General features: G+C 38.8%; 1 protein-coding gene across 2 annotated transcripts in view; it reads right to left on the reverse strand.

Annotated features, from left to right (window-relative positions):
- Window positions 1-23212, reverse strand: part of LOC149179403 (clathrin adaptor complexes medium subunit family protein) — a 215448-nt gene that overhangs the window by 101102 nt on the left and 91134 nt on the right. For both annotated transcript variants that reach the window (XM_089420647.1, XM_089420648.1), the window contains exon 3: window positions 21687-22019. In XM_089420647.1, the coding sequence (XP_089276773.1) occupies window positions 21687-22019 (333 nt within the window). The remainder of the gene's footprint in view (window positions 1-21686; window positions 22020-23212) is intronic.

The following is a 23212-nucleotide window of genomic DNA, read 5'->3' on the forward strand; positions in this document are numbered from 1 at the left end:
TTGGTGACAAGGTTCTTGAGAGGATACTAGTGTCAAGGATCTGTGTCAAGGTCTTGGTACTTATCAATTGAAGATCTAGAAGAAGAATTTTGATCGGGATTTCCTCTCAAGAGCTAAGAGGTTTTGGCCCTGGCTGGAAAAGCCTACATACTGTGTCACTTGTCTTTTATTATGCATTTTGGTAATTGTCTTGATGAAAGAACACATTAATAAGCTAACAAAGAAAAGATTATAAGATAAGAAGCAAAAGTTCATCACAAGCAATTATCAAGCAGATAAATTGTTAATTTTGAATGCCCTAGATTTCTCAACAGAAAGAAGTCAAGCAATGGTTACTTAGGGTATATCTCTAGCCCTAAGTCTCAAGGAAATGCAAGTGAAGGGAAGAAGGGGCTCTAAGAAGAAGATCAAAGTCTTCTAGCGGGGCAGCAACAGTTGCAACTGTTGTCGGGAAGTCAAAATTTCGGATCTGTAGTAGGAGGTCGAAGTTCTTGCAGCAGGAGGCCGCATTGATCTTGATCTTGGAGGATATTTGTCTGAGTCTCTCGGTCATGGTATTCGTCAATCGAAGGATCTATAAGAAGAGAAGAGATTTAAGGGTTTTCCCCTCAAGAGGAGGGGTTTTGGCCCTAGCTTGCACCCTATATACTGTGTCATTGTTCTTATTGTTTTGGTAGTTGTTTGATGTATCTAACATTATAATAACAAGGAAAAAAGCTAATAAGGAAAAAGGTAACACAAACAGTTATCAAGTTAAATAGAATTAACATATTCATTGCCCCATTGAATTCTCAACAACCCCTGCTAGTTTGATTGGTAACAAGACCTAATGAGCAAGAGTTTGGGCCAAGGTGACAATGGGCCCCTACCCTATGTGTGCCCATCCTAGCAGAGGTTTCACGAACCTTTGCAACCCTACTAATTGGATTGATAACAGGACCCACAATTTCATTTGAGACATGCTTTACCCCCTTGGCTTAAAAAGGGATATGATTCACTTTCCTCATCCAAGGGGCAATTTCTTCAACTACACTTGGACATCTTGTTCAAGATGAACGTCTTGAACACAATCATCAAACCTACCATTCTTTATGGTTCCAGGATTTAGGGGCCTAACTTGTTGATGTCTAACTAGGGTAGGACGAAGAGATTCTTGATTCTCTTCTTTCACCATATGATCCATTACAAACAAATAATTCCTTGTCATAATCCAAGTAGAAATTAAGGCCCATCCTTTATGCGTCAAGAGTATCTTTAGACTTGTTTCCTTCCTCCATAGGATAAACACACTAGGAAACTCAACTTCAAGGATGAAGGAGCTATCTATTGATGTTCAAAAAAATTCCACCAAGAAGGGTGGATCACTTGATGAAAGTTCCCAATTAGACTCTCTCTTGTTTGAGGTAGTGATTTCCACTCATATGTGGGCCTGTTTGCCACCAAAAAATTGTCTGAATTGAATAAAAGCCAATCCAGGTTGAATTTATTAAAACTAATATGACTAATATCTAACCACTACATAATATATGCTATCTAATTAATACTAAATCGAATTACCTATCTCGACTGGGAGCAAATCTAATTGATAATAAATACACAATAAAAGATTTACTATTGAATAAAAGAAGAAATTCATTCATTCAATAATATGTTACATGCGGAAACATATATCGTTATTTTTCAGATAAAATAGTTATGTGAAAAATACAATATTGCTTACTCATATCCAATAATTACATCAATTGAAACATTAATCTTTCCATGGAAAATATGAAAGAACTTCACATGGAAACTATGGAAGAACGTGGGTAGATCGACGGGTAGATCGAGAACATACACTTGAGATCAATTTTCCTTGGGTAGTTAGATTTTCCAGAGAGCAACAGTAGTTGTCAAAAGAGTTCGAGCTAGAGAAGGGAAGCATAGACAGAGAGGGGTAGAGACAGTGAGTCTAGAGGAATGTTTTCCAGTTCCGAAAAGTAAGGAAGAGCAGGTCGAGATTTTCTCCAGGAGGCTGCGCAGACATAGCGCGGAGCCTCAAAAGGGAAATTTGATCCAGCTGAAGAGAAGGAATTATCAGTTCCAAAGACCGGGAAAGTTTTCCAAAGGGTCGGAGAAGCGTTTTCCTAGTCAGCAACAAGCCGGACGGCTAGATTAGCAGCTGATTTAGGCAGAGTGTTTGAGGGACTGTGCTAGGGAGATGCAAGGCCTACACAGAGTTGGTTGGACGGGTAGCGTTTCAGAGGCAATCAAGTGTCGGGGCTTGATCAGAGTGAGGGTAAATTCCCTCAGATAATTTTTGCAATATTCCTCTTGGATAGATTCGCTAGTTTGGTGATATTTATTGTACTCATAAATTCTCATTGCTGCTTAAAAATTAAAATCATCGGCTGCTGCATCGGTTTTCCCAACTTGGGTTTTTCCAAGGACTTTTGTCCAAAAATAATTGTGTCAAATTGTTATGTATGTGTCAGTATTTTCTCAGATTCCAGTTTATCTTCCACAAAATTTAATTTGGTGAAAATTGCAATTGAGAATTATTCATTGTTTGTGTGGCCAAATAAACTGTTAATTAATTTATAGTTAGAAGAATAATTTCCAATTACTGCAATAGTTAAAATTTTCACATGGTATCAACATGATTTTGATCAAATAGGGAAGCTTAGAAGCGGAGGAAAAAATTTGTTATTCAGAGAGAGCAGCAATACAAGTTTTTGGGGCGCTGCGGAGAGCCTCAGCCAGGTAGTGCGAATTGCTTGAGCAGTTTGATTTTTTAGTGCAGGTGGGCAGAATAATTTGACTTTCCAAATTGAGTGATTCCAGCAGGCAGAGGGAGCAGAAGTCCAATATTTACGCTGGGCAAATTACTTATTTGGGCGCAGAAGGGTTTTGCAGTAGTCTGCAGTAGCAAAATCAACGTCGGGTGGAAGAGAAAGGCAGACAGAGAGAATTTCTCATAAAGGGTTTCTAACCTAGAATTCTGATTTTCCCAATTGCAATCGGCAGTTGTTGCAGGCAGTTTTCCTCACTCCAAAAGGGAGTGCAAGTAGCAAATTCAGCAGCCGAGCAAAGGAAGAGGGAGATTTTCGATCAGATTCAGAGATGGCCACAATTGGGCTTAGAGATCAGGATAGGTTGGAGGGAGCCTCCAACTATGTCATCTGGAAGGCGAGGATGTCCTTCTTGCTGGATGAATATGGCCTCAAAGCCTATGTAGGTAATGTAGTGGCAATTCCCCAAGATGCAGATCAGCTGAAGTAATATAGGTAAGAGATGGCGAAGGCGAAGCAGTAGATCTTGGATGGTGCCTGAGACCATATAGTCTCACATATATCTAGTAAGAACACTGCCAAGGAGATGTGGGACGCTCTCGACCAGCTATATCAGAATACTTCCGAGCAGCAAAAGATGTTCCTGCGGGAGAAGATGAGAAGAATCAGGGTGCAGAAGGGTGAAGGCGTAGATCCCTTCCTCACTAGAATTCAGGAGGTTTGTGATTAGCGTGAAATCTTTGGGCAGGCATCTCAACCAACAGAAATTGTACGGTTGGCACTAAACAGTGTCTCAAAGGAGTGGCAAGTATTTGTCTAAAGTATCTTAGGTCGAGACAACTTGCCTAGATGGGACAAGATGTGGTCAGACCTACAGCAGGAGGAGTTGAGGCGAGCTCTGTTGAAGAGCACCATCAATGGGAGCAACAGCAAGGGCGTGAAGGGTGAGAAGGAAGAGGAGAATGTGGCCCTAGCATCAAAGAGTTTCAGTTAGGGACAGGGGGAGAAGAAGAAGAAGAAGGACCTATCTAAGGTCAAGTGCTTTAGGTGTGGTGAGTTTGGCCACTATAGTACCCAATTTCCTCTCAGGAAGAAGGACAAGCAGGACCAGGCAGCAGTGTCGGTAGAGATAGACAAATTGTCCTCCAGGCTGGAGGAATATTTTTCCATGTTTGCAATTATACCTCCAAGAGTGAGGTGGGGCGATATGGAGTTATAGTCCCAAAGCTGCAGAGGTTGGGCAGGCCGCAGGATCCTTGAGGTGGCCTCCTCATGGATCATTACCTCGCTACAGGGGCCCATAGTATTCAGTAGCAAGATGGATCAGTGTCAGTTGATGCAGTCAGATCCGGAGTGCAGTAGCGTCCGTAGAGATAGACAAATTGTCCTCCAGGCTGGAGGAAGATTTTTCCATGTTTGCAATTATACCTCCAAGAGTGAGGTGGGGCGATATGGAGTTATAGTCCCAAAGTTGCAGAGGTTGGGCAGGATCCTTGAGGTGTCCTCCTCATGGATCATTACCTTGCTATAGGGGCCCATAGTATTTAGTAGCAAGATGAATCAGTGTCAGTTGATGCAATCTGATCCGGAGGGCCAGTGGCAGACTACTTGCAGTCAGGTGTTGAGGAGCGTAGCGCAGTGTTGACAACAGACCAAGAGGCTCAGTAGCAGAGTTAGCAGCAGCGCAGACTCCTAGTGGACGGTGCAGAGGCTAGTAGCAATCAGATACTCAAGTGACATATGCAACAGAGACACCGTTGATTCAGTGTTTAGGATCCTTATCAGTTGCAGTGGTTGCAGTTGCGGTAGCAACAGACGAGAAGGGGTTGTAGTGTAGATGTTGATGTTATGAATAAAATATATATAAAATAATATAAATATAAATAATAATGATAATTGTAGTAATGATTAATTAAATAGTAATTAGTATTGAAAAGGCATGTCTCTAAGGACATGATCGTACGTGAAAAGGTACCTACCTAGGGTATATAAGTAGGGCCCTCGCTCTCATTTGTATCATCATTCTCATTCATACATTTTAATATATAATCTTGTATCTTCAATGGAGATCTTCATATTCCAAGTCTTCTGGAGTATTTAACCTTTGAATATACGAACCTTGTTCATTACATTGGTATCAGAGCATTCCTCTGAGCATATGAACCTTGTTCGTTACATTGGTATTAGAGTTGTTCAATCGTTTGGTCGCTCGACCGCTCCACAAAACTAGTCTGGTCTGGCCTTTGGCCATTACATCTACATCAACTTTGTTGTCGTCACATTGAAGCATTTTGCTACATAGTTTTGGAGTTTCTCCATCCTGCTGCTAGGCTTTTGGCCATTTAAAAAAAAGGGAATATATATAATCTGAAATTAAAAATAAAAAAATTATATATAACAATAAAAAAAAACCTATAATAGAAATAAATAAAAAATAAAAAATAAAAATATATATATATATATATATATATCTATATATCTATATATATATATATATATATATACATTGAACCAGTGAAGCACCACTCGTTTGAAACCCGCAGCCCACGAAACCCCCATTGGGCCCGTATAAGACCCGTCAGGCATGAAAACCCACAAACTGTCCTAAATTTCGATTTTTTCTTTTCTTTTTTGGAAATGGGGTGGAGGAAAAGGGAAATTGGAGGGGAAAAAATACTTTATAAGCACCTCTCTCACTTCCATTTCTCATTCACTTGTCATTTGAGTGTTTGACTAATTTGTGTGAGTGTTGAGAGTGAAGCTAAAGGAGCGTGAAGGAGCTGTTGGAGGAGGCTGAAGGAGGCTAAAGGAGGCTTCATCGGATCAGACTAAGCTTCAGGTAGGCTTCATGAACCTAGTTAGAATGTTTTCCATGTATTCATTTTTGTTTTTTTTTGTTTTTAATTTTTTTTTGTGTTTGCAAAAAAAAATTATGTTTGGGGTTGCCTGTGGCTAAGTTTCTCAGCCACACAGGGCCGCTGTGTGGCTAAGAAACTCAGCCACACAACAAAAATAATTTGCAAATTAAAAAAAAACACATTCAAAACCAAAAAAAAAAATTTAAATTTTTTTTCTAGATTTTGTCACCGTGCCACCAAAGGGTTTCAGACAGTCTCGTGATCCGGCATGGGCACATGGTCAACGAATCATTCCCGGTAATGACCACAATATCAAGTGCAATTATTGCAATGCCACAATGCATGCAAGCATAAATAGGTTGAAATACCACCTAGCCAGAATTCCTGGGAATGGTGTGGGATGTTGTCAAAGTTGCCCTGATGAAGTCACTACTGAAATGGTAGCTGCTTTGGAATCCATTAAAGAAGCAAGTTCTAAGAGGGCAAGAAGGAAGGATGAGATTGTTGGGATAGGTAGATCTTCATCTCAGAGTGAAACACAATTTCAAAGTCCAGGTATTGGTAACTCCTCTTCAAGTGTTGTGGCAAACAGGAGTATAACCTCTTCTTTCTTCAGTCCTCGTACAACTCCAGGATCTCAACCAACCTTGGACAATTTCAATGAAAAGAAGAGAAAGGAGGCAGACATGGCAGTGCGGAGGTTTTGGTACCATAACAATCTTTCATTCAACTATGCAAAGTCTTATTTTTATCAGCCCATGGTGGATGACATTGCATGTGCTAGCCCTAGATACAAAGCCCCATCTTATAATGCACTTAGGGGGAAAGAGCTAGATGAGGAGCTTGAGTGTGTCGAGCAACAATTGGAGAGCATTAAAAGCTCATGGAAATTTACAGGTTGTACATTTATGTCTGATGGGTGGACATATCAGAGGGGTAGAACAATAATAATTTTTTTTGTAGCTTGCCCTAAAGGAACCATGTTCCTAAAATCCATTGATGCATCTGCAAATGTAAAAGATGCACATTTGATTTTTTCATTATTGCCTAATGTGGTGGAGGAAGTTGGGGTTGCAAATGTTGTCCAAGTAATCATGGACAATGCAGCGAATTATGTGGCAGCTGGAAGGTTGCTTTGTGCCAAATATCCCACCATTTTTTGGACTCCATGCGCTGCCCATTGCATAGACTTGATCCTAGAGGACATTAGGAAGTTGGAGTGGGTGCAAGATGTTGTGCAAGAATGCAAGCATATTACCAAGTATATTTATAATCATGCTTGGGTGTTGAACCTTATGAGGGAATTCACACAGGGTGAGCTTAGTCGCCCAGCTGTCACACGGTTTGCTACAAACTTTCTTTCCCTCCAAAGCCTTTTGTATGAGTACCAAGCTTTGAGAAGAATTTTTTGTGGCCAGCAAAGGGTATTCTAGAAAGATAGCACAAAACCAGAAGCAATGTCTGTGAAAACATTTGTCTTCGCTGATAGTTTGTGGGACAAAGTGATTGATATTGTCAGCTTCACTGAGCCCCTTGTGAAAGTCTTAAGATTGATGGATGGAGAGAAACCTGCAATGGATATATTTATAAGGGCATGGACAGGGCCAAAGAGGCCATCAAGACTTTCTATAAGGGAAATGAATCTAAATATCTCCCTATATGGCAAATTATTGATTCTAGGTGGGACAGGCAACTACATTCACCATTGCATGCAGCAGGAGCATATCTCAATCCGAGCTTATTCTATAATGAGGGGTCTAGCATTCAAAGAGATCCTGAGGCGATGACAGGTGTCATGATATGCAATGAGAAGAAGTTCCCGGATCAAGGTATTCAAGAAAAAATCAACATACAACAAGATATGTACAAGGAAGCATTTAGCATGTTTGGATTCAGCTCAAGCCAACGTCTCAAGGACAAGAAAATGCCTTGTAAGTGCAAATTGTTAGAACTTAGCTTGTAATTTTGCTAGTTCTCTTTTATATGTTTGGCATTGCAAACTGATAATCTTTGTTGTTATTTTTTTACAGCTCATTGGTGGATAGATTGTGGCACTGAGGCACCACAATTACAAGAATTTGCCATCAGAGTTCTGAGTCAACCCTGCAGTGCTTCTTCTTGTGAGCGCAATTGGTCAGTGTTTGAGCACATCCACAGCAAAAAGAGAAACAGGTTAGAGCATGAAAGGTTGGAGAAGTTGCTTTTCATCTACTACAACCTTCGAATACTCACAAAACAAGTGCAACCAAAGGATACAAATCCAATTTTATTGGATACTATTGATTTAGAGTCTGATTGGGTTGTCGAGGAGGAGGCTCCCGATTTGAGTTGGCTTGATGAAGAGACTGAGGATCTCTCTAGTCTGACATCTCAAATGGAGACTCCAAATACACCAGCGTCACAATTGCTTCAGCTTTCTGATGCTACCACTAGCTCCACGAGGGCTTATTTTAGGCATGGTCGTCCATGAGTGATGAGACCCAAGATTGTTATAAGACAATCATTTATCATTTATGACATATGTATTTGAATTTTGAACTCGCTAACATTTTTTATTTTAATTATGTAATCATGAGTCCTTTTCTTATTCAGTATCTAAATGTTTTGCTTACAAAAATCGAATATGTTATGTTGTACTTTTATAGATATGAGACGATGTCATGAATTATTGCATATATTGTGGTTTTTATAACTTGTAAGGATTGGAATTGTCATCGGTTTCCTTTTTTGTGCTTAAAATTTACCATATTTTAAGTTTTTTTTTGTATTTTGATGAGTCTTATATGAATCTTATAAGGGTCATTCCCGAGCCTTATACGAGTCGACAAGTCAATGCCGTGACGTGTCTTATGTGAGTACAAGTCGTGGAACATTGCATTAAACAATAAAAATATTCAATTCAGTCGACCCTTGGAGGTATAAATAATAGTTCTAGCATCCATCAACCAATGTCGGCTCCTCATTACAGCTAATATACAGGTCAGCAAACAAGACATCGTCAATAGTCATTTTTCCAATTCAACGGTTCCAACCCTTCTTGACAATCTAGCGTCGTCCGCAACGGCCTTCTTACTTGGTCCCAGTGTTTTCAGAAACGGTCAGCTCGGAACCGACTCGGCCGAGTTGGTCCAAGCCAGAGCCTCCCTGAGCAACCCGGCCTATGAAATGGTTCGGCCAGCCAGGTTAATACCGAGCCGGCCGGGTTGTCTAACTCGGTCAGCTCGATATTAACCCAGCCGGCTCGGCCAAGTCCGAGCCTTACTCGGTCGAGTTGGAATCTGCGGCCCGTTTACATCAAGTGTTTCAAAGAGGCCAGCATTTCTGATGGAAGACAACAATTGTTGTAATGCATAAATGAAGAACAATCGTCATACCATTCTTAAGTTTTAGCATGTCACATCACTGTACCACCCTCGGATTATGTATGTTCTCAAACGAGATTATGTATGTTCTGATCAATAGAGGAATTATCTTCCTAAATATGGTCTTATTTTTGAGATTTATGAATTTATATGACTTATGTCAATGATTGTAGTAAAGACAGCAGGTCCTTTAGGTTGTTGTCTTTTCTTTTTGTTGGACACCTAATCCTCAATGGGTTAGTGTGGAAGCCGAATGGACAAAAGGAGTCCAAGAGACCTTGGGATGTGAAACCCAACGGTCACATATTGTACTATAAATGTAAATCATTTGTTAATAAAAATTGTACTCTCATGATTTATCATTCATATTGTTCTTGCTCCCATGTGTGTTTAACATGGTATCAGAGCGGGCGATTGTTGGTCTTGCTCCAATTTGAGCCACTTGTTTTGTGGTCTCTATATATATATGTCAGTTCTGCGTTACCTGACCTCTGCCTCTGCCTTATTCCCCTCAGACCTGAAATAACCTACCTCTGCCAGCACTGCACATCTGTCCATACTGTCATTTCCTATTTTAGTGCTAAGGCCTGACGGTGCCACTGCAAAGATACGCCACCAGCTCCTGGTATGCGTTGTTGAATGGTATGCGAATGAATGCAGCAGTTTGAATGCGTTATGAAGTTGAATGCAGCTGTTTGAATGCGTTATGAAGTTGAATGCGTTTTGGTATCAACGTTTGAAGTTTGAATGCATATTGCATTGATTGCGGCTGAATCATTTGAATGTTGTTGAAGCTTACCAAACGGGTGCTCATTTGAACGCTGTTAAATCTGCTGAGCCACGGAGAGATAGCACAGTCTCTATGGTTATCTCAGCGTTGAACCTGAATAGTATACGTTGAATGGTATTTTAACACAGCGTTTGAATTATTGAATGCGTTCAATAGTTTATTGTGTAACAGCGTATATGTTGAACGGTTTATTGAATGCGTTGAATGGTTTATTGAATGCGTATATATTGAACGATTTATTGAATGCGCTGAATGGTATTGAACGGTTTATCATGTAACGTTGTATTTATATTGAATGGAGTCCAGCAAGTGTTGAATTTTTGTTGTGTTGAACTATAGCGCTATATGCCCTTGTGTTTGAGTTTTAACGTTGTTGAGTTTTATTGAACGTTGAATGGTATACACCTGTCCATAACAATTGAACTGCGGTTTTATTGAATGGTATACACCGCTTGTGCGTTGAGCTCTTGTTTAAAAGAAAAAAAAAAAGAGTCGATATATAGAAGCTATCACCAAAGGAAACCATCTCATCTATCTCTGCGATAGCATATCCAAACACCTCTCTCATCGCAAGTCGACCAAATGCCTCTCTCATCACAAACGCTTGAGACTCTAATCGACTTATGTTATCATTATTAAAACGCCCAGGAATGGTTTCAAGATCGAGCTTGAGAAGTCGTCCCCAAGTGATTTTATTCGTGGTCAAGAGTTCAATGTGGTTTTGGAGCCTCATTGCAACCTTAGATTGAGAAGTTGTTGTCTAGTGTGAGAGCATTAATCCACTAACAAAAAATTGCTTGCGTCCATCAGAGAATTTCATCCTCAGGAAGTCGAGAGATAGCTTTAGCGTCTGCAGAATCTTCAACGTGGGATTTCGATATCCTGAGCATATTCATTGTTTAGCAGAAGTCTGGGCTCGTTGATTGTTGATAGAGTCATGACCTAACTGAGCCTCCATGCCAAATTGGGTTGAGTTTAACATTTATTTTGAACGAGCTGAATTATGAAGATCGAACCCATTGTTCAAGAGAGTCGCGGACCAAGTTTCTGAGGTTAGCAATCTAATTGGGTGTGATTTATTCTCAGGAGATCAGGAGCCTTCCTTTGTTCAGCCCATGTACACATTTTGTGGAGTTGCGTTCATTTTCGGTGCAAAGACAATTGGTGCTGCAAGAACCGCACGAAAGTCTTGACGCAGGGGAGAAAGTTGTGATTGAACTGCATGTCTGGTGCGATTGTGTTGGTGGCAAAGCCATCAAACACCGAACGTATTTTCCCTTGCCTGAAGGGGTGACGCAAAGAGTGTAATTTTTTGCAAATATTTCCCTTAGTCCTGATCTCAACATATATGTTGAACCAACAGGCAATCGAACCCAATTTGCATAGTTGGTGGAAATCGAACTGTATATTGAGCACCTGATATACCAAGATAATAATTGTTCTGGAGCGAATTTCTGTTGCATGCAGAGGTTCATGCGACCAGAGGCATTGGCCACTAAGCGTTGGTATTTATCCCCTCTTGTTGAAGTCGATATCACTCAATGTCAAATTGTGGAAGTCTGGCTGAATGTGTGCTCACAGGGTGACAGAAGATTGTTGAGCTACTATACATAGCAATTGGGAGCTCATTGTCGTCGTAAGTCCCAGGACAGAATAAACTGAGACTAAGTTCAGTTTGAAGGCTTGTGGGAGTTTGTCTTTGGGGGTTCCTTGTGGAATTCAGGAGCTCGTATTGGCATAAAATTGCAGAAGACCGAGCTTGTCATACTCAGGTGGTTGAAACCACTACTGTACAATGTCAAAGGAAAAAGTTGCTCTTGGGTACAATTTCTGGGTATTGCAAAAGTGGGAAATCTTCATCTTATACAGTTGAAACTTCTACTGAGGTTCTATATTTCAGTACCGTTTTCTCTTATGTTTCCAGATATCGCTATTTTTTTAGTTATATCTCTGTGTGAAGCAAATAAATAAGTACTAAACAGTATTGTACTCATGCTTATAAGGGTGGACTGATATCTAAAGGAATGTGCATTGGAGGCTAAAACAAAAAAAAAGGGGGAGTGCATTTTTGGTCATTTGATTGTTTTTACAAATACATTGTTGATTTGATTGTCTGAATAATGGAGAAACATCATGGATTATTAGATTTATTAAGCACTCTAATCTTATCTATTGATGGAAGTACAGTTAAAGTCAACAAAAACACTCTCAGAGATATTCAAAAATCTTTACAATATGCACAGGGAAAGATTGATTTTTTGCAGCTTGAATCTCAGCTATAGCAAGAAGAATTAAAACAGAGGAGTCATTCTGAACATGTTTCTGTTCAGAACATTGAGACTGCAACCCATCAACAGCAAGTCAATAATGTTACAGTTCATTCAAATAAAGCAGCAGTTGTACATGCAGATGCAAAAATTCAGTCTGCACTTTCCAAGCCCATCATCAGACCTTAGGAACAGCTTGTCTACAACAAGCACAGAACCGGTCTTGGATATGACAAGGACTTGTCCTTTCATATTCCAGACTACTCAAAGCCCATTCAGTTTCAGAGTACTGGATTCATTCATGACAGTTCACCTGCTCCTCATGACAGTTCACCTCCAGCTGTTCCATATTTTGCCCCTCTTCCACAGCAACAACAACAACAGATTGTGAAATGCCAACACTGTGACCGAGTTGGCCATTTGAAAGATCATTGTTTTGATCTTCATCCATGTAAGCATTGTCATAAAACCAGCCATTCTTCACACAGATGCTTCAGAAACAAACATCCTGCAAGAACAAAGATTCATCTTGGATGGATCGCTTCTTGGCAATGGGCATCAACAGCCAAGAAGATATTCCAAACACATGTTAGAACTTTTTCCAGAGTATTGAACAGTCTTGCAGTTGAGTTTTCTCCATCATCTCACCTTGTATCTGACAGGGGGGGAAATGATGGTCATCTACAAGCTTCAAAGTCACATCAAGCGAGCCTGAGCCACAACCTGCCACACCAGTTTCAGAGTTGTAGCCAGAAACAAAGATGCCCGTGAACATGCCTTCAGTTGGCAATCTGGGACACTTCCTCTAGCAGAAGACTTCAGCTTCTTGCCAGTTTTGGAAGAATTCCAAGAACAAAATTGAGAACACTTCCTCTAGCAGAAGACTCCAGCTTCTTGCCAGTTTTGGAAGAGTTCCAGGAATTGCATTAAGCATTCCAGAGTTGTTGGTCATCCTTAAACCATCACAGGTTGAGACTTCCCTTTTCAGGTTGAAGTTCTCCCTTTTATGCGAGTTGAGGCCTCCCTTTCATAGTTGAAGGTTTCCCTCTTTAAAACAATAGGATCACTTCCTCTAGCAGAAGACTTCAATTTCTTGCCAGTTTTGGAAGAGTTCCGGGAACTGCACTAAGCGTTCCAGTGTTGGTGGTCATCCTTAAACCACCGCCCTTTATACCAACATTTCAGAGAGCACATTCAGCCTAGTGCTGCCATGCATTTTTTGCACATTTTGTATTACAGCTCTCTTCTTGGACTCATACATAACCCTTTGGATTAAGGGGGGGAATGTTGGACACCTAATCCTCAATGGGTTAGTGTGGAAGCCGAATGGACAAAAGGAGTCCAAGAGACCTTGGGATGTGAAACCCAACGGTCACATATTGTACTATAAATGTAAATCATTTGTTAATAAAAATTGTACTCTCATGATTTATCATTCATATTGTTCTTGCTCCCATGTGTGTTTAACACTTTTTGCATTTCATTACTTCTCCAAGTCCCAACTTAATGTGCTATTAGTTCATAATTCAATCTTCAACCAGACTTTGACTCTTGTTCTCTTGAGTGAATATATGACCAGAATCTTCTGCATATGGAGCTTCAGTATGTTCCTTGATAGACTAATTACCTCATGCCAATAGATGTTACAGCTACCTTCATGTTTGGAAACATGAATGAATATCTTTAAAATTATGTTTTTTTAATAAAAAAAAATAAAAAATTTAATGTATTTTTTACTACGACTGAGTCATTGAAATCAAGCCGACCGAGTCGATCCTGAGTCGGAGTCGGAGTCGGAGTCAACCCTCGGCCGAGTCGGAGTCGGAGTCGGAATTTTAAAACATTGCTTGGTCCATAGCAATGCAGTGGCCACCCGCACAACTGCCCGACAGGAGCCTTGGGTCATTCCCACTCTGTTGTGCCATATGCCAATATTGCTGGCAGAAAATTAGAAAGAAAAAAAAATCCAAGAATACATAGCTTCCGTCATCACCATCATCATGCAAGCCACCACCAGGCAGTCACCTCTTGTCCAATCAACATGCCATCGCTACACTACCAATCAATCAACCACCGTCGCATGCAATAGTGTCCAAGCCGCCATACATTGTTGCCCCAATTCTTCCATGTCGCCACTCCGTGCTACTTTATTTCCGGCACAAGATTGTCCAACCATCGTCACAAGATTCCTCCTCCGATCGTTGGCTCCTCCCCCGCATGCAACCCTACCGCACAATATTCTCGCCACCACTACTGAATATTGTCTTACCTCTTTCTAACCACGTTCCCACCTGCAATTGCTTACCCTACCATTCACCCAACCAACAGTGGTCGTAGATTGTAGCCACCTTCTTGCAGCACCACCGCTGAACCTATACGTCACAGCCAAGACCGCCGTAGTTGTTGAACCTATCGTTCGACCTGCACTAATCCGTCAATCAACACCGTCACATCTGCCAGCGAATTAATTAAGGAATATATTGCAATGTGAAATTTATCCATGTGGTACACTCCAACACAGTGTTGTTTTGGATTTCCAAACAACATCTTCTTTCTCTACCATCGAATTAATTAAATAATAATCGAACTAATTGATGAATAATCTATTTGTGCGGTGATTCAATGGAATATAGGTAAAAGAGAATTTAATTAAAAAGGCCAAGATTTATAAACTTATTTTTAAAAGTGAAGCATAGTGATTTCAATTTGATAATCTCGTTTATAATAGTGGAGAGAGGGATATTAAAAATAAACTAAAATAAAAAATTAGTTATTATTATTAATAAGACAATAAAAAGGTGAATTCAAGAAAAAGTAATCCAAAAGATATAGGCATTTTTTGAAAATAAGGTATTTAAAGGTTATTTTTAAAAGAAAATTATAATATTAAAAGGATTAATTTTAAACCCTAAAACTCATCCCGAAAAAGGAAAAAATGGAGACCAGTAATGAAAGATTTCCAAAAACCTTTAGTAAATGTGTTAGTACACTATTTAAAATCAAAGGATCACTTGCAGGAAGAGATATTATAATCTCTATCAATGCTACTAAAGATAGTAATTATGTTAGTACCAAATTTGCTAACCAATTAGTGATTCCTGAATCGAATATAATTGAAACGAATTTTGTTGACACAAGTGACAAACAATATGACATAAGCAATCTACAACTAAGTATTGGCCATTATACTTTTATCTCGCAATTCACAGTGAAAATCTTATTTTTAGACGACAGTGACATTATTTTGGGTTCACCATGGATGGAAACTCTAGGGTCTTTCATCCTAAATACAAAAAAGAAGTTTTTGACATTTTCATACAAAAAGAAAAAAATACCACTACAAGATGTTACATAGAAGCCAAATTCAATAACATCAGAAGACATACAAGATATTTCAAAAGTGATTTTTCAATAAGGTAAAAAGGTAATACAAAATATGCAAAGAGAATTTAACAAAATCACCACTGATAGAAATGAATAAGTTTCTCGACTTAAATACCATAATGAAAAATCACTGACGGAAATTAAAAAGCTTAAGGAGGACAAGAATTTGTTGGAAAACAAGGTACAAGTACAACAGCGTACTGAGAAGAAAGCGTCGAAATCTTCAAATGAAGAAATTCAAGTTGAAGAGAAATGAGTGAATGTTGATCCAGTGAATATCACAACTCAAGAAGAAGACAAGTCAGTTGAAGAAAAAAAACACTCAGATGTTGTAGTTCAGACGATGAAAATTTTAAGTAATGATTTTGTAACCAACTCAACAACATTAGTTTCTGAAGTAAATCAGGAAATTGCCACACACTTGATAAGGGAAAGTCAAATCAAAAGAACTCCTTATCTACATATGAATCAAAAGAACAGGCATCTCAATCAATCTACGTATCTGTATCACTTGGAACATAAACAACAAACTTATGCTCCAAAGAACACTACAGCTTGCACAATTCAGTCCAGTGATAACAATTCATCACAAGCTTCTAGTAACCGAAGGGTTCCACAGAATATTGATTTAGGATGGTTAGATCCCTTCTCAATGTGACAATTTTGTTTATCACTCGAGGATCCTATCATCATGTATCCACAAATATGACAACTCGAAGAATTGTGAAAGATATAAATACATCTCAAGACAAAGGAACAGATGACACGCCTTGTCAGCAATAAGCTTTGTGGACAAAGCTTTTTGAAGAGGAAGGCAATGTTATGAATAAAATATATATAAAATAATAATAATAACTGTAATAATGATTAAAAAAATAGTAATTAGTATTGAAAAGGCATGTCTCTAAGGACATGACCGTACGTGAAAATTTACCTGTCTAGGGTACATAAGTATGCCCTTGCTCTCATTTGTATCATCATTCTCATTCATACATTTTAATATATATTCTTGTATTTTCAATGGAGATCTTCATATTCCAAGTCTTGTAGAGTATTTAACCTCTGAGTATACGAACCTTGTTCATTACATTGGTATTAAAGCATTCCTCTGACCATACGAACCTTGTTCGTTACAGCAGAGTTGATAGCAGTATAGAAGTGTCGACAACAACATCAAAGTTGCGTAGTGGTTGGTGGGCAGTGGTAGGCAGTCACAATGGCCAAACATCAGCAACATGACAGAGGGTGATACAGAAACAGGGTGTTGTAGCAATAGTGCAACACTAGAACACCTTCCTCGCTAAGAGGGAGTGTTAGTTTTTGTAGCATCGGAGGTGTTCTAGTCTCGAAACTTTGTGGAGAGGCTAAAACACATGAGTTCTCCATAACCCAAAAAACGTTTCTGGAAATTCCACCTAGAATTGTCTCAATTAAATTATTAGCCTTTTTTTAAATATTTCCTAAGTCTAAACTTAGGAAAAGGGGTTAATTAATCAGTACTTATTGAGAAAAGTGTAAATCATCTAGAAACTCGCACGGATCAATCTAGATACCATCTCAGCCATTGATTAAGGCTTAATCTTGGTCCTTGGAGTCCCAACTGAAGATTATAAGAGAAGGTCGATGGGTAGATGGAGAACATACACTTGAGATTGATTTTCCTTGGGCAATTTGATTTTCCAGAGAGCATCAGCAGTTGCCAAAAGAGTTCGAGCTAGAAAAGGGAAGCAAAGACAAAGAGGGGCAGAGTTGGTAAGTCTGGAGGAAATTTTTCTAGTTCCAGAGAGTCAGGAAGAGAAGGCAAAGATTTTCTCCAAGAGGTTGCGCAAATGCAGCACAGAGCCTCAAGAGGGCAATTCAATCCAACTGAAGAGGAAGCAGTTTTCAATTCCAGAGGCCAGGAAAGTTTCCAGAGGGTCAGAGAAGTGTTTTCGCAGTCAGCAGCAAGCAGGACAGCTAGATTGGCAGTTGATTCAGGTAGAACGTTTGAAGGGCTGCGCTAGGATGATGCAGGGCCTGTGCAGAGCTGGTTGGACGGCTAGCTTTTCAGAGGCAGTCAAGTGTTGCGATTGTTCGGAGTGAGGGTAAATTCCCTCAGATAATATTTGCCAATATTCCTCTTGGATAGATTCGCTAGTTTAGCGATATTTATTGTACTCAGAAATTCTCACTGCTGCTTAATAATTAAAAGTTAAAACCCTCAGTTGTTGCACCGGTTTTCCCAAGTTAGGTTTTCCCAAGGACTTTTGTCCAAAAATAACTGTGTCAAATTTTTATGTGTGTGTGAGTGTTTTCTCAAATTCCAGTTTATCTTCCACAAATTTTATTTGGTGAAAATTGCAGTTGTAAATTATTCATTGTTTGTGTGGGCAAATAAACTGTTAATTAATTTACAGTTAGAAGAATAATTTCCAGTTGCTGCAAAAGTTAGAATTTTCACATTTGACAAGCAAGGAAGCAAACATGTTGTGGTATTTATGTGGTCAGCAAGTTCCCTTCAAGGGCAGTGGAGTTATTCTGTGAAGGTCTGGTTGCTAAAAGTCTCCTGGGCAGTAAGATTCCCTTTCTGTGATTGCCCACAGTAAACTAGGTCCGGGTTGTTGGCAAGGCTGCGGAGAGGTCTTCTATGAGACATCATAGCCTAACAAGAACAGTGGGACTAATTCCAGACTGAACGCAGCAATCCTCGAGATATTATTGCAGCTGAGCAGGATCTGGTTGGTAAAGTAAGCCCCGAGTCAACCCAAGACTTGTGGATTGATTACCTGAGGAAAGTCTCTTGAACAGCAAGCTATTTCAAGGCGAACTTTTGGCAACAACCCTTTCTGAGGCAATGGCCTCCTTGCACAGGACTATGTGGCAGAAATAGATAAGGCCCCTTCTGTGGCACCCAACACATCATACTAAGTCGGGGTACTGTACCTAGCTATGGAAGATTTGAGCTGAGTCTGTTGGATTTGTGGGTTATTCCTGGGAAGTAAAGGAAGAACCAGGAGAGTGAGGATTCCTGATCGATAGCAGCAGTTGAAGCCACAATAGAAGACAACAGAAATAGGCAAGTTTAATAGGGTAACTGAAGTAATGGGGATTCTGGTTAACTGTCCTAAACCATTGAAACAGTTGAATTGATTATGGTTTGATTGTGGTTGCTACTATATTATCATTCTTTAAGGGACTGATACTGTTGGGGTGTAAGAAAACTAGAAACGTTTGTTAAAGTGGAACCAATATAAGCTACTGATGTTTTTATACTGTTTATGTATCATGTTGATGCTACTTGTCTAGTCACTATTGCATTTTAGTGGAAAATGATATTGAGTAATTAGTGCAATATACTCCTTGCTTTGAAACCCTAAGGGCAAAAATCTCCTTGGAACATTACACCTATTTTCATTCAATGTGTTGTCTGCAATATTTTAGTTCCAAATCGGATCAACAAATTTTTAAGATGCGTTCCCTTTTACAGCCTTTTCATTTTTTTCTCTATCAAATAAAAATGTAATGATGCATCTTAAGTTCATGGAGCCATAGATTTAGTGATCTAAACCTATGTATGTAATTTTCCACATAGATAATGGCAATGAATGTCAAATAACATTGCCCATATGTGCACTTTTTTCACACAGTCATCCTTTATCCTCTTAGTCACTGTTCACATTATATAGTTGTATTGCCAATAATTACCCTTAGAATCTGAGCAAGCTGCATGAATGGTGACACATAAAGTTCCTTGTTTTCAATATACTATATATAAGAAGTTGTGGTTGGAGACTGAAGGGAGACTGATCAGTGACATATGCCTTCATGTTTAGACTTTTTCCATAGGTTAATATAAATATTACCTTTAAATAAAAAATTATGAGAGACATGGAAATAGTGAAGTATTCAAGCCAAAAACAGGAGGCCTTATCATCACAGATAAATTCTCTTGTCCAAAGGTAACATGTGATTTAGTCCACTATGGCATAAAGCCTTAGATTAAGCACATTATTACAACTACTTGGAATGGTTCTGCGGAAAAAGCAACATCCATTGCAAAGTGGAATTCACCCAGCAAAATTAAAGGGCAAGCTCATGCTGTCCATTTATGAATCATATTAAGGTAAAAATACGTCCTGTACAAAAAGTTCCTTTGTACCTTGGTAAAAGCTTTCCTCACAAAGATATTTTGGTGTTAGGGGTAAAAATCCCTTGCCATCCATTACTTGTGGAGGAAATTTCTAAACAAGGCTGAAACAAACAACAAAATGGAAATGAATAACAAAAGGAATAAAAATGAGCGACCATAATTTGTCAATAAAAGGATACCAAGATGTCCATCCTTCAAAAATTGCTACCCACTTTAATAATTTCAACAAAGGAAATTGTTCTTAGAGGAATTATAAATGCCATTGAGGCCCTCATTTTGGTGAAATGTAGCTGTACTAACAATTTCTTATCGGTGGATTTTGTTAAATAGACACAAGTACAAGTTAAAGATGCTGCATATGCAGATGGACAAGGCACAAAGCATTGGGACAGCAATACTTCTTAGGTACCTGTCTCCATCTAAGAATATTAAAACTACGAGAACTTTGATGTTATCAAGAACGGGAGGCATCATGCTGTTAGGTACAAACTCTTTGTGGCACTAAGATATTAAATCATGTGCTTCCATTTCAGCATGGAAAAAGAACTAAATTATATGGACCTCAATGTTATCAAGACTGGGTGGCAAGTTATCCAGATTGGAAAGCATGATGCTGTTAGGTACAAATGGTGCGTGTCAGGATGACATTCTTCCTTACCACTGAAATCGTGTGCTTCCATTTCAGAATGGAAAAAGAACAAAATTATATGGACCTCAATGTTATCAAGATTTGGAGGTCAAAGGATGTTAGCTCGAGTGGTTTGGTGAACAATTCGTTTCCCAGCTGTGTGGGTTCAAGTCTCCGGAGACATGTTGTGACTCACCCATTCTGGCATTTATGAAATAGTTGTATCTGGTGTAATCTTGGCAGCTGATATTTCGAAGTTACCAATTCTCCAGAAATTCTCATTCCAGTTTAAAAAAAAAAAGGATTTGGAGGCATGATGCTATCAGGTATAAGTAGTTTTGGCAGCAAGCAATATATTATATGCTTACATTTCAGAATATGGAAAAAGAACTAAATTATATAGTGATCGAGATGAATTTAAGATTACGCAAGTTTCTATTTTGCAAGTGAACAAATGGCTAGAAAGAAGAATCAATTCTTTGGTGTTTTAACTTTTTACCAAACAAAGTGATGGCTACAATGAAGCTCCTACCATGGATGTTCGGTTTTAGCCTTTCTTTTAAACCTAAAAGGATGGTTTTCAAGAAAACTTACCTGCAGTATTGCCTCTTCAATGAGAGGTCAACCACCAAAATCATATTGAGGAAGGCACACAACCTGCTATAGGATCCCTTGGAAATTCAACAAGCATAAGCAAATAAGGGAACTTTTCCAAAAGGTTTTATCCATTCCTCCACATCCCTATCTTGTACCCCATATTGCTATTGGAGAAAAGAAATGGCTCCAGAAGGATGTGGACTGTAGAGCCTCCCACAATATGACTATCAAAGTTAAGTATCCTCTTCCTTGCATTGATGATCTTTTGAAAGCATGAAGGGTATTGCATTTCTAAGTTATATTTGAGAGTTGCTATCGTATAGTTGGAACATGTTTGTAAATACAAGCAAACAAGTACTCTTCAATAGGCTTGACTTCGACAATGAACCTTGCAAAAGTGGATACGTTTTGTTTTGATCAGATTCCTCACTATCTTTTTTCCCAAGGAAAAGTTCATGGGATCCCCCGCTCTTTCCCAGAATACCAGGATGGAAAGCAGCTTAATCAGTAGCCACAATAATGGCTGGTAACCCTGAGAGACTTGATCAGATTTGGACCTATGAAAAATGGCCTCCCCATCAGCAACATGCCTTGGGTGGATGGTTCAACTTATACAAGGAAATACTAAGAAATCTATGTCATGACAAAGTAAAAAGAGAAAAAGAAAATGAGTTGTTCACATTGTGCATTGGAACAGTTCACTAAAGCAAGTAAATGCTAAAAGATATTCCCAGGGAAATATCTTTTTAGCATCAAAACTCTAACTTGCCTGTATCTACAGAAAAAACAGCTACAACTACAGAACCCACAGCAAAATAAATGATAATATGCAAATTGACCTGTCCTTCTGCACTGATAGCAAACAAGTCCAACAGAAGTATTTGAAAGAACTCACCATACCCTGTGATGCATGGAAGATCAAGTAAAAGTGATGATAGACTTTCGCCTGGGAAGCTATTTTTCTTAACTTCATTTGGATTTCCGCAGTCATCCCTTTGGCATATTTTCTTGTACATCATCAAGTGATAAGGTTCTACCAATGGAAGAACCAGAATACGATACTGCCCCTTAATGTGCAAAACTAGAGGCCACAATAAAAATGGAGGAGCACTTTCAACATTTTTGTCAAGCTGAAGGCTTATAACATGGCGAGTGATGGGATCATCCACCCATGAATCTGAACCCTTTTGTGATGAAGCAATGCGTATTCCATACCCAGAAACAGAACCATCTCTGCAAGAGAAAACAATCTGCCAAGTCAGATTACTTCTTCCGGAATTCTCCAATAGAAAAGCAAATTTGATTGTGTTGTTTATTCTAAAATTCCAAATCTTACACTAAACAAAGGCCATATTGCTTATGCATGGGAACTGATCACATAAAAGAATAAATGTAGACATTTAAGAGAAAATCGACAAAGAAACAAAAAGCATCTCAAAGAAAACTGTAAGGTGCTTACTGTTGACCAAATGAACTTAAGAAATATGCCACTGGGAAAGATCTCAAAATAAACTCTAGATGGTCTAACACCACCTCGTTTTATCTTATATCATGATTCATGATAGAAAGTTGAAACCTTCCCAACAGAATAGTTATAATAATCACCATGAAGAGAGTGAAAGACTTCAGGCCCCTAGAATTAGCAAATAGAAACAATTATTTTCTGACATATAAATGAAACAGGGGGTTTACAATTGTTAAATTATGAATTTTTCAAACAAAGATAAAATATTAACACTTTACTGCCCCTGCTGATATCTTTTAGTATACATTATACATCCCAATATTTCATGCCAATAACACCAAAGTAATATTGGGTTAGTCTATTTTCTATCTGAACTTCAAGCGGTGGAGAAAAAAAAAAGATTTCAATTCATGGGCAATGCATAAAACATGTAGTTTATCTTTCTTCATAAAGGGAGAGTCCAGAAGATGGATGGCTAGGATCACATTCAGAGACTTATGGTAATATACTAATAACATAGAATGTCAATGTATCTTACCATAATGTTTAAGATAAAATGTCAATTTTCTAGTTTCAGGTCACAACTCAGAAAAAAAAAAAAAAATCTTCTTTAAGTCCTTGCCTTTTACGCCTATTTAAGTGTATGAATCCATGTTACCAACAAAGGGGTCCACATCTTGCATGCCACAATGCAATGAGAAGTTTCACATTACCATGGTGGACAAGGAGAACACAATCATTTACAAGATAAAGAAATGATGGACCACAGCTGATTGAACTATAGGTAGACAAATGCTCGCAACTGCACTCTAAAACATGAATGCTAATTGTATATTTTGCTGCGAAGTTTCACTATTTGAGAAATAAATTTTCATTAAAGACCAAACATATTGATGCCAATAGTGAGGTTAGAACGTTCGATGTGTTTACTGTTCAGATTGTTATAGATGTGCCAATTTAT

This window comes from Pinus tabuliformis, chromosome 4_1, assembly GCF_031772625.1.
Source record: "Pinus tabuliformis cultivar Carrire ecotype Pingquan chromosome 4_1, CPIR1, whole genome shotgun sequence".
NCBI classification, from domain to species: Eukaryota; Viridiplantae; Streptophyta; class Pinopsida; order Pinales; family Pinaceae; genus Pinus; species Pinus tabuliformis.